Source organism: Talpa occidentalis, unplaced genomic scaffold, assembly GCF_014898055.3.
Source record: "Talpa occidentalis isolate TD23 unplaced genomic scaffold, MPIMG_talOcc4v2.1 talOcc4.11, whole genome shotgun sequence".
Classification (NCBI taxonomy): domain Eukaryota; kingdom Metazoa; phylum Chordata; class Mammalia; order Eulipotyphla; family Talpidae; genus Talpa; species Talpa occidentalis.
The window spans coordinates 46,620,938-46,635,564 of NW_023601104.1; the positions used below are offsets into that span (position 1 = coordinate 46,620,938).

General features: G+C 35.1%; 1 protein-coding gene across 2 annotated transcripts in view; it reads right to left on the reverse strand.

The window, feature by feature from the left end:
• Window positions 1–14,627, reverse strand: part of PRKD1 (protein kinase D1) — a 274,255-nt gene that overhangs the window by 75,619 nt on the left and 184,009 nt on the right. For both annotated transcript variants that reach the window (XM_037503168.2, XM_037503169.2), the window contains exons 3-4: window positions 4,810–4,941; window positions 3,338–3,498 (exon numbers count right to left, since the gene is read on the reverse strand). In XM_037503168.2, coding sequence (XP_037359065.2) covers window positions 3,338–3,498; window positions 4,810–4,941 — 293 coding nt within the window. The remainder of the gene's footprint in view (window positions 1–3,337; window positions 3,499–4,809; window positions 4,942–14,627) is intronic.

Sequence of the window (14,627 nt, forward strand, 5' to 3'; positions counted from 1 at the left end):
AATGATGTTTAAAATACATGTGTAGCACTTCTCCAGAAGAAATAACTAGGTATAAATTAAAAAAAAGTACAAGTTTTATATCAGGAAAACTATAAAACACTGATGAAAGAAATAAAAATAATGTAGATATATTACACGTTTAGAAGGATCAATATTTTTTACATATCTGTTCTTACCAGCTGTAGATTTAATCTATAGACTTGTCTATATGTTTTATCTATAGATTCAATGCATTACCAGTCAAAGTTCCAGCAAGTTATTTATGAATATCAAGTGATTTATTCTAAAGTCTATAGAGGCAAAAGATACAAAATAGTCAACATTGTATTGAAGGGAGAACAAAGATGGAGGGTTGAAGCTACACAGTAAAAACTTCAAATCTTACTATATAGCTACATTAAAGTCAGTATGGTATTCATGAGAAGAATAAATAGATCAATAAATCAGCAGATATGCATAAATATAGGCAACTGATCTTTAACAAAGGAGCAAAGACAAAACAATACCCTCTTCAACAAATGGGGCTAGAACAACTACATTTATGTGCAAAAACAACAAAAATCTAGACACCAAAGTGCCACACTTCAAAAAAAATAACTTCAGATAAATCATAGATCTAAATGCAAAACACAATACTATAAAATACCTAGAACACAGGAAAAAATCTCCATGGGCATAGCAAACAATACTTGATAAGTCTGACTTCATTAAGTTTAAAAACGTGTTCTTCAAAAGACAATATCAAGCAAATTATGAAAAAAAGCCATAGACTGGGAGAAAATATTTGCAAATGACACATCTAAATAATGGATAAATATACAGAACACCAATTCTAAAACTGGCTAATAAAAAACCAACCAATCCAATTTAAAGATGGGTCAAAGACCCTAACTGACATGACACCAAAGAAGACATACTGATAAGAAATAAGCATGAGAAAGGAAATCTTACAACATATGTCATCAGGGTAATTCAAATGGTAAAACAGCAAGCCACCACACATCTATTAGAATGGCCAAAATCCAGAACAGTGACAACACCAAATGTCAGAAAGGATGTGGAACAACTGGAACTTTCATTCACTGCTAGTGGGGATGCAAAATGGTACAGTTACTCTGTAAGACAGTTTGGCCACTTACAAAACTTATCTCTTATCATATGATACAGTAATCTCCTTGATACTTCTCAAAAGAAATGAACACTGTGTCTACACAAAAATCTCTTCACTGAAGTTAATAGCTGCTTTATTCAGAATTGCCAAAACTACTCAGCAACCAAGATGTCATTCATTAGGTGAATGAATTTATAAACTGCAGTCATCCTGACAATGGAGTATCATGCAGTGTCAAAAAATGAGCTATCAAATCATAAAAGACATGGAGGAAAATTAAAGGCATATTACCTCATAGTATATAGAACTAAAAAGTTTTATTATTATCACTATAAATTTTAAACTATATTTACTGGTCTTTTAGTCTTGCCACAGGTAGATAAAGGACTTATTTGTTTACCCATGCCTGAGTAGAGCAGGATGGTTTTTTTCCTGCAAAAAGTAGTCATTGTATGACCTGAGACTTCAAGTAGGGCCAATATTTCTGCTTTTAATAGGCAATGGATAAAAAAAGTGACATTCAGGCACTCTACAAAGGCACCAACAATTTTGTAGAATGTAAACCATGATTTTGAAAGTAAATATGTCAAAAAGTGCACATTCTTTCCAAGGGAATTTTTCATGTAAAGGTTACCTATAGAACATTTTATAAAAGATCCTGAAAGTTTACAATAATATTTTTCAAAGTAACTTATGGCCTTCATTTTATATTTATTGATTTGATTAAAATTTTACATTCTTGACATAGTTAAATCTGCTTTTAAAAAGATAAATTTTAAATTATTCTACTATAAAAAATTCCATTCAACAATAAAGTACTGATGAATTCCAATATTTTTTGTAAAACATAGCTTGTAAACAAATTTAAAAAAATCATCACTTAATTTGGCTAAATAAAGCAATTAAATAATTTTATTTAAAAGCACAAAAAACTTTGCTAAAAGCTATAAAATCATATCATCTCAATTCTATTTATATATAAACTATATAATTCATATGTGCATGTATGTGATCATCTGAATATATAATCCAATTTATACTTATAAAATAAATCTAATTATATTTATTATACATGTGCTATTTTGAAATATAGTTATACATATGACAATTTGATAGACAAATACATACTCATATATACAGAGTCTGAATAGTTACAAAAATATGATATATTTTCTAGTTATTGGTAGGATTGAATACTTGCTTTCCTACCAACAGATTCACTTGAAGAAGGGCTGAAAACACATGAATCCCCTAAAAGAAAGTCCTGGAAAAACAATATGGAATTTCCCTATTTATCAAAATGAATATTCATTTAAGTTACATGTTTGGTTTATGCTGTAACAAAATTTGAGTAACAAAAACCAAACAAAACATGTTTGGTTTATGCTGTAAAATAAAATATTTTACAAACAATGAAGTAATTAGCTTTTTAAAGATGTTTTAAAAATGTATTGCCTTCTCTACTCCAAGAGAGATTTAGTTACCCTACATATTTCAGTGATTTTCATTTTTCCTCTTTAATTTTTATAATAGTTATATTATAGTCTTTGTAATATCCATTGGGGGAAGAGAGCAAATATGGGAAATGTAAAGCCTAACACCTTTCATCTATTTCAAAAATAAATGCCCCTATTTTAAATAATTCACATAATAACCACAATTTTTACTTCATTTTGAATGTCTGGAAAATCAAATTTAACTTTAAGAAGGATATGTAAGTCATATCCATAAAATATAGATTTTTAGAGCTAATGGAAATATTTAAAATATTAAGCGCTATTTTTTTCATGGCATTTGTCAATCAATGTCACTCTGACAATATGCAGGCCTACAGGCTGGTAATGCCTGGCAATTAAATACTTTCATTTTTTATAAGAGCAGATTTCAAATTTCCTCTCAGGATAAATATTTATGCCATAAAGTATATTCCAATAATTTTCAGAGTGGAACATTTTTATCTTTGGTTTCTAAATTTTGACAAAGTATGTTTTGCAACATTAATACATTAGCTTGTGCTGCTCTGGCCCAACGACCATGATGAAACCTCAAGCTCACAGATAAAAGCAAATTCCAAGCTTGTGGTATTTGATAAAACACTTACCAACCTACAGCATATGTCCTGAAGAAAATAATTATTCACACTTTACCTCCCAGGGAACTGCCTTAGATGGACACAGTTACCTAATCATTCCACAGATTTCTCATGTAAATAACAGAAAGTCATACCAGAAGTGGCTCATCTGGGGCAGTGGTGGAGAGTTCTGCAGAAGTTGTGCGGATGGTACTAAGTCCAGTGAGGGAAACATTTGAGAGTCTTCTCCTTCTCACACCACTGCAATTGTTGGGGATTTTAAATGCACATCTCTTATGGTAATTCAGACCGCATCCTGGGAAGTGAAAATAAAGAAGTCTTCTGTTCAACCATAAATTAATAGCTATTCTCATTTTGAATTTAAGAAAAAATAATACTGCTTCCATTTTTCTTGTGGCTATTAGGAAATTCAATTTTCTTTTGAGTTTTTTTCTGATTTCTATTTTCAATTTGTAAATAACTGGATTGTGAATTCTGTTTTTATTTGACGAGCTCGGCAACTGCTCTGATTATCATATTTTAAAATGCTCTTTAATATAATGAACCTAGGCTTTACGGAATCTAGCAACAAAACACTAATAAGATTATCTGAGCCATTTTTAGCTGCTATAAGTTCTGATGTGACGGACACATAAAGGAAAATTAACCGCAATGCATCACAACTTTTGAATTACATTGATTTGAATCCTGGCTCACAATGTGTCTACATATTCTTGGACATATTACATCATCTGAGTTTCCTTGTCTGTAAAATGGGGATAACAACTATATTGTAGAATAAGATTAAGAAAACATGTGAAATATGATAGGCTAGTGGGGAAGCACCACTTTCCTTTCAATGTTTCTGCTATTCATAATTCCCCCAGAGACTTACCACTCAGTTTTTTCCTATGTGCTACATAGAAGGCCAGATAATTTTTTACTTGACTACACTTTAGATCGTTTCTTCAAGATCTTGAATTTCACAGACAGAAATATAAAAATTGCCACTAGTTCATTTACAGGTCACATATAAGTAGTTATTTTGGAAAAAGTTCAAACATCTGTACTTCTGTCCTCATATCCTCCAATCCAAAGAGAACAGAGAATGATTTGGTAAATTTTAAAAATTATACTGTGGTGTTCTAGAAACTTGAATTGTGAAGTTCAAGGAGTTATTTCCAGAAGGAAGATAAAAGTATGCTATTGGTATAGAAACTTGACTACAAATTCTCGTATGTCACCCAATGGCTGAGTAGCTTTGGAAGGTATGATTAAGCTGATGAGTCTCCTAGAGTTGAATTCTCTAGGAATTCAACATTAATTGAATTCCTATTTTTGCAAGTTCAGACTTCAAATGAAAATTTTAGTTTTAGTCTGTTTTCAAAATAACTAACACAGAAGAACTATTCCCACATGATATAGGAAAAAGATGTGAGAATTGGGTTTCTCAGATTAGAGCAAATATGTTGGAGACAGGAAATGCAAAGAAATGAACAGACCAAGTCCATGGACTCCAAAAGCCCCTGGAAGATATCTGAGGGACAGAGGCATTGTTGTAGAGGGCTCAACATAAGCACCTAATTCCAACATGCATCTGACTTGGTCTAGGAAAAAGATACCTTACCTTCACATTTAAGGCCTTGACGCACCAACCCCCACAGCATTTCTCCACAGTGATCACAGAAAGCCGGAGCTCTGTATGAATGAACAAAGAGAGCGTGGGGACGGATCTGAAAGTCTTCAAAAGTGGCAGAAGCTGTAAAAGTAGTAATATTGAAAAATAAGTTGAATGCATTCCCTAACTTGTAGGTAACTAATATACAGGAAAATTAATATGCAAGCATGGCTGTAACTCTTATGTAAAACTAGATAAGATGCTAGACTGTTTGACTTTTAGCAATTAGACTGCATTCTTTCCAACCATAGCTTTAGAAATGGTGACATAGCAACCTTCTCTCTTCTGCTGTTCCTGCTTCTGGTTTCAGGCCACTCTGAAAATAGTCAAAACGCTGGAAGAAAGCATGAATGAAAGGGTAATTCAAACTAATTTATAAATATCTGAGTTAATTAAAAGTATTTGTGATATTTCTCTTCTTAAATAAGCCAAAAAGGCATTCAGAAATATTAATGAGAAGAAAAAATTAATTGAATTGAATTTATAGACAGGTAAGATGGTTATTATTCTTAGATCTGTCCATGAAGAGGTACAACAGAAAGGCAAAGCCCAACAGAGAAACAAGAAATCTGAGCCTCTTCCACTTAGGGAGATAGAGCTGTTTGAACTCTTAAGCAATATAATCAAGTAGCCTCTTCACCAATCTGCCAAACAGGATTTAATGCACACAAACTGGCAAATTCCAGTCACTCTTTTAGAAATATATTTTAGCAAATCATAGACATGTCATTGTTATTGAATATTGCCAATTATTATATATGGTACTTATAAAGAGTATTGAAATTTGTTATTTTTTTTAATTTTACTTTTTCACATGATACTTTTGTTATAAAAATAGTTAATGCTTTTGGACCTCCCTGGTGGTGCAGGCATGTGAGCGCTGCACTATGAAGCTGTCCGCAGCTTCTGCAGTGCTGGTTCAATCCCCATTGACTTCAGAGCAACCCACATGGCAAGCAGACCTCTCCTGTCTCGCCTGCTGCTCCCCTCAGCAGTGTGTTTTGTCAGTCTGCCTGTTCTGTTCCCTGCTCTGTCTCTGGTGAATCCTCTCATCCTCCCGCACATCTGGCCTGTATCCCAGTTCTTGTATAAATAAATCTTTTTAAAAAATAGTTAATACTTTTCTGTTGTTCAAATAAAAAACCAGAAAGGTGTAGAGAATAGAAAGTAAAAGACTAGCCTTTTCCCAAAATACTAAGGGGTAAACTCATTTGCACACCTAGCCTGATGCTTAGTGCCAACCTGTGAGTGAGAAGCACTGAATGAAGCCATTACCTGAGGGACATCTCACCTACTTATCCTGAGTCTCAGTCAGTTTCTCAAGCATGAAAAGGTTTGACTGATAGTGACTTCTCAAGGCTCTTAAAGTTTTAACTTCCATTAATGCTAGAACAAAACTATGTACACTTGAAATCACAAGATTTTATTCAAATAGAATTTGGGGGAAAATTTAAGCCTTAAACATATACTTCTATTCTGTCTCTCTGTCTCTTACTTGTTTGTCTTCTTACCTTATTTTTCAACATATATTTGTTAAGCACTCTCAATACTGTCATTGGCACAGTGTCAGGGATAAAGATGTCCAGATAAATAAAAGTTTTACAGACCCCACCAGAGTAGCAGAAAAGATGATTAAAACAATGAATCAAAACATCCCACAATAGCTATAAATGACTTCTAAACTTTAAAGATATGAAATTCAGCCCAAGTTTCATAGATACTAACAGAACTAAGACTACAACCCATAAGTATTTTGGTACCCAAGCCAATGCCTCTTTCATCATGTGACTATATATTTTCTTGTCCCTAACGCTGTACCAAAGGTTATAGCCAATAGTTCCATGATGTGGAATATAAACGTTTGTAGTTTTCCAGTTGGTGCCTTGGATAGCAGGCTATGGGCTAACAAGTCACTCACCAAATGTGTTATAAAGTATTTATTTTACTATCTCAAGTATGCAAAATTGTAACTGAATGAATGATGAAAATTTAGGCAATTGATTTCTGCTAGACAGGCATAGAAAGTTATGAGTATGGCTTTGAAGTTAACATATCCCTTAGAGCAAGAGATAATTAAAAAAAAATATGAAAGTAAATTATTTCTTGGGCCCCCTCTGGTGGAGCAGTGGTTGAGCGCTGGGCTGCGAAGCTGCCTGCAGCCTTTGCAGCACCAGTTAGATCCCGGGCCACTGGCGAGGGTCCCACATGGGGTGAAGACCTCTCCTGCCACACCCGTTGATCCCCTCAGCAGTGTATTTCATCAGTCTGCCTGTTCTGTTCCCCGCTCTGGCTCTGGTGAATTTTCTCACCCTCTCCCGCTTCTGACTGTACCCAGTGCTTGTATAAAAAAAGAAAGAAAGTAAATTATTTCTACTGGAAAGAATATTATTAATGGTTCACAGGACATATAACTGAGCCATAATAGGAGGTTAAAATTATTAATGAGTTGCTTTTTTCTTAAACCTTGAAAGTACTTGATCTCAAATTAATGTTTTGTTATTGAAAATCACTTACCAAGTGAACTACCATACTATAGTCACACAGTTGGAAAGAGAAAGAAAATAATAACAAGAATAACTAATATTTATTGAGCTCTAACTATAGACAGGACACTATGCTAAGAGATTTAAGGGTGGAAAGAAGGAACAGATCAAAGAGCTGCAGCCAAATAACCATGCATAAGCATCACCTATATGGAGCTCAGAGTAAGGTACAACTCCTTATAAGAAGGATTTCAATTGAACTAAGTTTGGGAAATTACATATTATGTTTCATACCTCAAGATTCACAATATTGTGGTTAATGCTTAATCTGAGTAGATCAGTAAAAAGGTGTTTGGATTGGTTTGGGTTCACATTGCAAGTATGCAATTGAGACTCTCCTCGAAGGAAAATAATTTTTATTGGTGAACTGCATTGCTCAGGCCCCAGGCCCTCCATTTCTCATGGGCCTGGTGATGTCAGCATGTTGAAAAATAGTAGTTCTGCTATATATCTTTAATGTTCATTTATGATCTCACTTTGAGAAAAACTGTGACTATAAGAAATGTTATAGTGTCATCTTTTTCCATTAGATTGTTCTTAATCCTTAATAAACATGAGGAGATTCACAGTCAAGAGAAACTGAATATGGGGGATATCAGAAATGCTACCCTGAACCTGATATCTTAGGGTTTGCTGTGAGAGGCATAGCATTCTGACAGATGTATTTCAAGTATGTGTGGTTCTTTCTGCACTTCTGCTGATAGCCCGGACAGCCTAGTTGCTACACCTTCCAGATTGCAACCTGGCCAAAAGCGGACTCAGAAGAGCCACTGTTTCTCTTCTTATTACCTCCTCCTGGATTCTCTTGTTGGAATGAAATAGTCTCACATTGTGATTATGCTGATTGCTTAACTGTACAGTGCTCATGGAACTCATTTTCATTGGGTTATCTTGACCAAGGCAGTGGATAGAGTGTACATCTCTGTAAAATTTTTAAAATTGCCTTGTCCTTCTCACAGTTGATACTTTCAGATAAAAGTTCATGGTCAAGCTTGGAATCAGTACAGAAAAATTATGATTTCACATCTTATGTGGATGAATAACATCTTTACCACCAAGAGGAGACATTTAAGTTTAAGCTGTGAAGGAAGAGGTTATGTCTGGAGCTAACACCATAGCCAGGCAAAAACATTACTTCACTGGTCAAACAACAGGTGCTGCTGATATTATTTCACTTTTACAGACCCTTGAAACTCCCCTGGGCCCAGCTGCTTACTATAGTCAATAATCTCCCTATTTTAATGTCAGCCATTATGCAGTCTTAATTCCCCTTTGCCATGTAATCTCATATTTTTTAAAGAATACCTGGGATTTGTCTTAGGCAGTCATAGTAATACAAGCAGTTGTGGAAAACACGGCCATGAAGGAAGGAGTTTATCTAACAGTTCCCTTAAAAGAAAAGGCATATGTAGTTTCTATCTGAGGAAGTACCAGGCAGTGGGTAGAAGGGAGAAATATGGGTAAGAGTATTTATGGAGGTATAGGGTTGCTTTACCTGAATGATTTCATTGGGCTCTTGGGTGCAGGGGCTGACCCTGGATGAGACATGGCTCTAGGGTCATCAATGCAGAGTGACTGTTGCGTAGAGTTTGAGAGCCTAATAATGGTGAGGTTGGGAATCTGGAAAGGTTGGTTTACATGAGAATCCTGGGAAGAGCAGTCCCTCAAGACAGCAAGGTGTCAAGATGTCAAAGCATTAAGATACAGAAAATTAAAGACACGGTTAATATACACATCTGAGATTTCAGGACTCAGGAAATTGGTATTTTTGCAGACCAGTATTTTGCTTACCACATATCATTCATATGTGTTATGCTATTTTTTAATACTCATATTTGCAATCATTCTGTTTTTTTAATAGTGAACATTTAAGCAGGATTTTTATACCCAATCTGAAATATCAGATTGGATAGCTTTTGGTAGCTTTTCCCCAATTCTTGAATTTTGTAATTATTGAATACATACAGAAAACTGTGTGACAGTGAATATGTACTGATAATGAACAACAGAATAGTGAGGCCCTTGGTACTCACCACAGACCAAGCAATAGGAAGTGAACTCATCCATGAGTATCTCCTCCATTTTGCATCAGTCTTTTCCACCCTGTAGGAAACCTTGGTATTTGAACTTCATGTTACACAAATTAAATGGTTTTTTGGTGTGTTAGATTTATTAACATCTTTGAGTTCTCTATGACTGGAAAGAGGAACTACCATGCCCAGAGCTAGACTTCAAAAAGAGAGTCAACAGTGTGCTTGGGAATGGGCATTTCTAACACAAATGGACCATCCCAGAACACAAAGCACAATCATACCCTGTAACTCACACCAAGCTAATATTTCCCCTGCTCTAAATGAACCCAGGACAAGGTGGCAAACAACTAAGGACAACAATCATGGTCCATGGCCCACTGGAATTATTCAAACTGGTCAATAACAAGCTAAGCCCTGCACTGCTATTAGCCTGTCCCCAGGGAAAAATAAATAAATAAATAAAGCCTCTCCTCTGGAAAAAAAGATAAGGTTTGGTTACCAACCACTTTTTTTAAAAAAAAGATTCACTTATGTAGGCATACAAGAACGGGGTTACAGACCAGAGGTGCAGGCGGTGAGAGGATCCACCAGAGACAAAGTGGAGAACAGAACAGGCAGATTAACTGAAATATACTGCTGAGGGGAGCAGCAGGCAAGTCAGGAGAGGTCTGCTACACCATGTGGATTGCTCCCTGGCTGGGGATCAAACTTGTGCTGCAGTGGCTGAGGTTAGCTTCACAGGTTGCGACTTAACCCCTTGCGCCCCCAGGGAGGCCCCACCAACCACTTAATTTTGTCGTGTACTCAAATGTGTCTCATTTTGGGAATGCTAAATGCTCTTCAAAGTTGGGCTCTCATATTCACAGACAAAATTTGTTTCTTAAAACTTCAAAGAAAATACAGAAAATGCATTGTTCCAACCATTAACTCCGAGGTATCCCACTAAGAGAGCCACCCATCAGCACCAAAAATCTATGACAATACTATGACAGCAATTAGTTGAATAATTACTGTAGTTTTGAAATTAAGAACCATTAGAATTTGACAATATTAATACCAAGTTGCATTCATATATTTTTTTAATTAATTAGGGAGAGTTTAAACAACTTAACTGAAGATTTTTCAATGACCATGGCCCCCCTCCCCAATTTATGTCAGGCAAGTTTATTTTTTCACTTTTTGAAAGGGATTAACATTCATAAGCAGCTAGCACTCTTGACTTATGTTTAAATGCCATTTTCTAAAGTTCAATTTTAATATTCTCCTGTTAATTTTAGAATAATTAAATACATTTTTTTAAAATAAAACTACCAAGTGTGGTGAGGTTTTACATCCATTTGAAATCAAAGCACAACATCCATTCATTATGAATTTACCTATTCTGCACCCTGGGGGAAATCAGCATTAGTTGAGTATATGCATGCCATCTCGCCTAATCACAAAATTGCACTTCAGAGATAATCACTTAGCACAGGAAAACAAAGTGAATGCTGTAATTCTGTTTCACTTAAGTTTTGGAATCAAAATGGACAAATAAGAATGGGAACAGTAAAGTCTACAGATCTCTAGGAAGGAACAATGTGCTATCTGTCAGTCAGCCATAATCAGTCGACCTAAATGAAAACCACATGATGGGGCTAAAAACTAAACACAATCGCCCCCTTATGCTGGTATTTGTGTCTCTTTGATTTGCTCTATTCGCAATCTATTGTTATACTTCAGTGTGCAAGAGAAGAGAAAATGACATGCTTTCTTAGTCACTGAGCATTTTAAACAGGTAATTGAGTCCAAAACGCTAAGATAATCAGTAGTTCTTTTAAAGTTCATTATAAATTGTTGCACAAAGTGGAATAAACTGGTTAGCAGCACAGAAGAAATGAGGCTTCCAAAACAAAATAAATAATCTCTGGAGGTCAAGATTATTTGCATAATAAAATAAAATTATTGTCAGATCTACCAAGATTTTCAGTAACATTTTTACTGGTAAATTGGGATCTTGGAGAAGCATTAACTCTTTCTGGCATTAACAAATTGGGACAGATAAAAGAGGAGGAAAACTTTAATTACACTGCAAGCATCATCTCATATACTTTTTCGTAATCTCCAAAGTAGATATCATTATTTCATTTTACAGATGAGAAAACTGAGTCTCAGAAAAAATAAGGACCTGCCCCAGGTAACATAAGATCTTGATTCATAAAGTCTTGACACTTAAACCATACAAAATCTTACAAAGACTCTAAATCAAATTATTATATTTTTCTGACCATTAAAACATGGTTTACAACAGTAATTTTATTTTATGAATCACTTTTAAAGATTTTAAATATCTTCAATTAAAGATAACATCACCATTGTAAGATATATTCTTATTTCAGAGATGCAAAAATATTGGAGGAGAAAATAATTCATGATATACAGATTAAATTAATTCAATTCATGATAAAAAATTCCTCTAGTATTATGCTTTCTTCAAGGACTCCATTTTTAAAAATCCTCTCCCATCCCCAAACAAATTGGAGCTAGGTTTAAAACAATAAATGGAAGTCAGGAAAGATGACACCAGAGTGAAGACTCTAAGTTTGCCTCCTTCACATATTCATAACCAAATCACAACAAAACTGGTAACAACACTTGAAAGATAAATTGATAATTATCATACATATTAGGAGCAACAGTTCTTTGAAAGGAGCAGAAGAAACTGATGAAAGTGTGTTTAAAGCAATATGAGGGCAGTACAAACCATGAGAGGGAGTTTGATATATGGAGCACCTCTGCTATTAAGTCAAGGACAAACACCCACATCAGACACTTTAGTAACAGGGCACTATACTAGAGAAAGAAATTCACAGAGTTGGCATTTAGGACAGAGACTACACCACTAACTTTAGCGTTGGCTCCTACATTAGAACAACTACAATCCCAGCTGGTGGGGGAAAGTCAGGTTGAATAACCTGTCTCCTCAAAGAAAGGCTATTATTTGCAGTCTGAAGCTGTGATATGTAAAATATCTGCCTTATTCCCATCCAGTGCCAAAACCAAGAGAACAAATGAATGCTCTAAATAACCAGATCTTAAGTCCAGGAGCAAACTCACCAAGATTAATTTTCCTACCTGATAATCAAAAAGAATAATTCCTGGCTTGTGGCCTTGTCTCAACTATAATCCTCACCTAGTAGAGTACAATGATAGTTAACATACAGTCTGGAGGCTGAGACTGGCACAAAATTGTCAGAGACATATTGGCTGAGAAGTTGGACTAGGGTAGAAAGTGAAGGAGTATATAATAAAAACTACAAGATGTTATTAAAGGGTATAAATCATAACATAAAAATAGGGTAAGACATCCCATACTCATGGTTGGGAAGACTCAACATAGTCAAAATTGACCTTCTATGAAAAGTGATTTATAAATTTAATGCAAATCCCCACTGAATTTCCAACAATATTCTTCAAAGTAACTGAAGAAAAATATTAAAGTTATTATGGGCCATAAAAGGCATCAAATAGCAAAAGTAACCCTTAGAAAACATGAGAGAAATGGAGATATCATGTTACCAGACTTTATAATACAATATAGACAACAGTAACTAAAAATGATGTAGTACCGGAATAAAATTGACACATGAATCAATGAAACAGAATGAAAATCCCAGAAATAAACCCACGCATATATCAATACTTGATTCTTTTTTTTTAAAGATTTTTATTAATTCATGCATACAAGAATCGGGGTACAGGCCAGATGTGCGGGAGGGTGAGAGGATTCACCAGAGACAGAGCGGGGAGAAGAACAAGCAGACGGCAGAAATACACTGCTGAGGGGAGCAGCGGGCTCCACAGGAGAGGTGTGCTGCCCCATGTGGGATTCTTGCAGGCTGGCAGGGATCAAACCCATGCTGCAGAGACCATGGACAGCTTCACAGCACTGGGCTCAACTGCCTGAGCCACCAGGGGAGGCCCTCAATGCTTGATTCTTGCTAAAAAATTTAGGACCATACAATGGGGAAAGGAGAGTGGATTTAACAAATGGGATGGGGGAAACTGGATGGCCACACGAAAGAGACTAATTCTCAAACTCCATGCATAAAAATATATCCATAATAGATCAAAGTCTTAGATATAAGACCTGCAACAATAAAATATATAAAAGAAAACACTGGTGATACATTTCATGACATCAGTGATAAAGGTGTTTTTGGAAATTCAACCCCTAAGGCAAGGAGAAAATAAAAAATAAACCATACAATTGAGACTACTTCAAATTAAAAAGGTCTTATCTATCAAAGAAGATATAAGTAGGTTAATATAAGTAGGTTAAAAAGACATGCAACTGAATGGGAGAAAAACTAGCAAGGTATTTATATCCAAGATATACTAAAAAAATACTCAATTTCACATTGGAAAAAAAAAGCCTAGTTTTAAAAAATTGGCAGTAGACCTAAACAGACAACTCACCAAAGAAGTCAATGAATGGTTGGAAAATTTTTCACTATCCTTTTTGACAAGAAAGATGCAAGTCAAAAACCCAATGACAGATTATCTCACATTTATGAGAATGGTGCATGCTAAAAAGATCCCTAACAATAAGTGCTGAAGAAGTTGCATAGAAGAAGGATCTCTATAACATCAATGATGGGAATGTAAACTGTTCAAGTCATTATGGAAAGCCTCTGGATTTACCTTAAAAAATGAAAAGAGGAAATTCCATATGACCCAGCAATCGCATTCTTGAGAACATTCATCTGAAGTACATGCATCCAACAACTCACAAAATTATGTTCTTTACACTGTTTATTGCAGCATTGTTTTCAATAACTATGACATGAAAACAGCCAAAGTTCCCACTGACATTGGACCGACCAAGTTGTGATATAGCCACACAATGGAATACTATTCAGCCACAAGGCAAGATGAAATGTTACTAATTACAGCAAAATGAAGACAGTTCTAGGGAACAATGGGTCGGAAAGCTAGTCAGGATGACAAAGACAAATATTTAATGTTTACATAGCAGATGATTCAACAATGCAAAATATTTATTAAAACTAGCAGTTTTTATAATATATGAAGTGAGGCTTAGAGGTTAAGCAGGATGGGGGAGGGAGAAAGTCAAGAGGGTATAAGGGATAGTGATGGGGGGGGAAAGAAAAAATGTGTAGGAAAGTAAGTGGAGAAATAGGAATCCTTG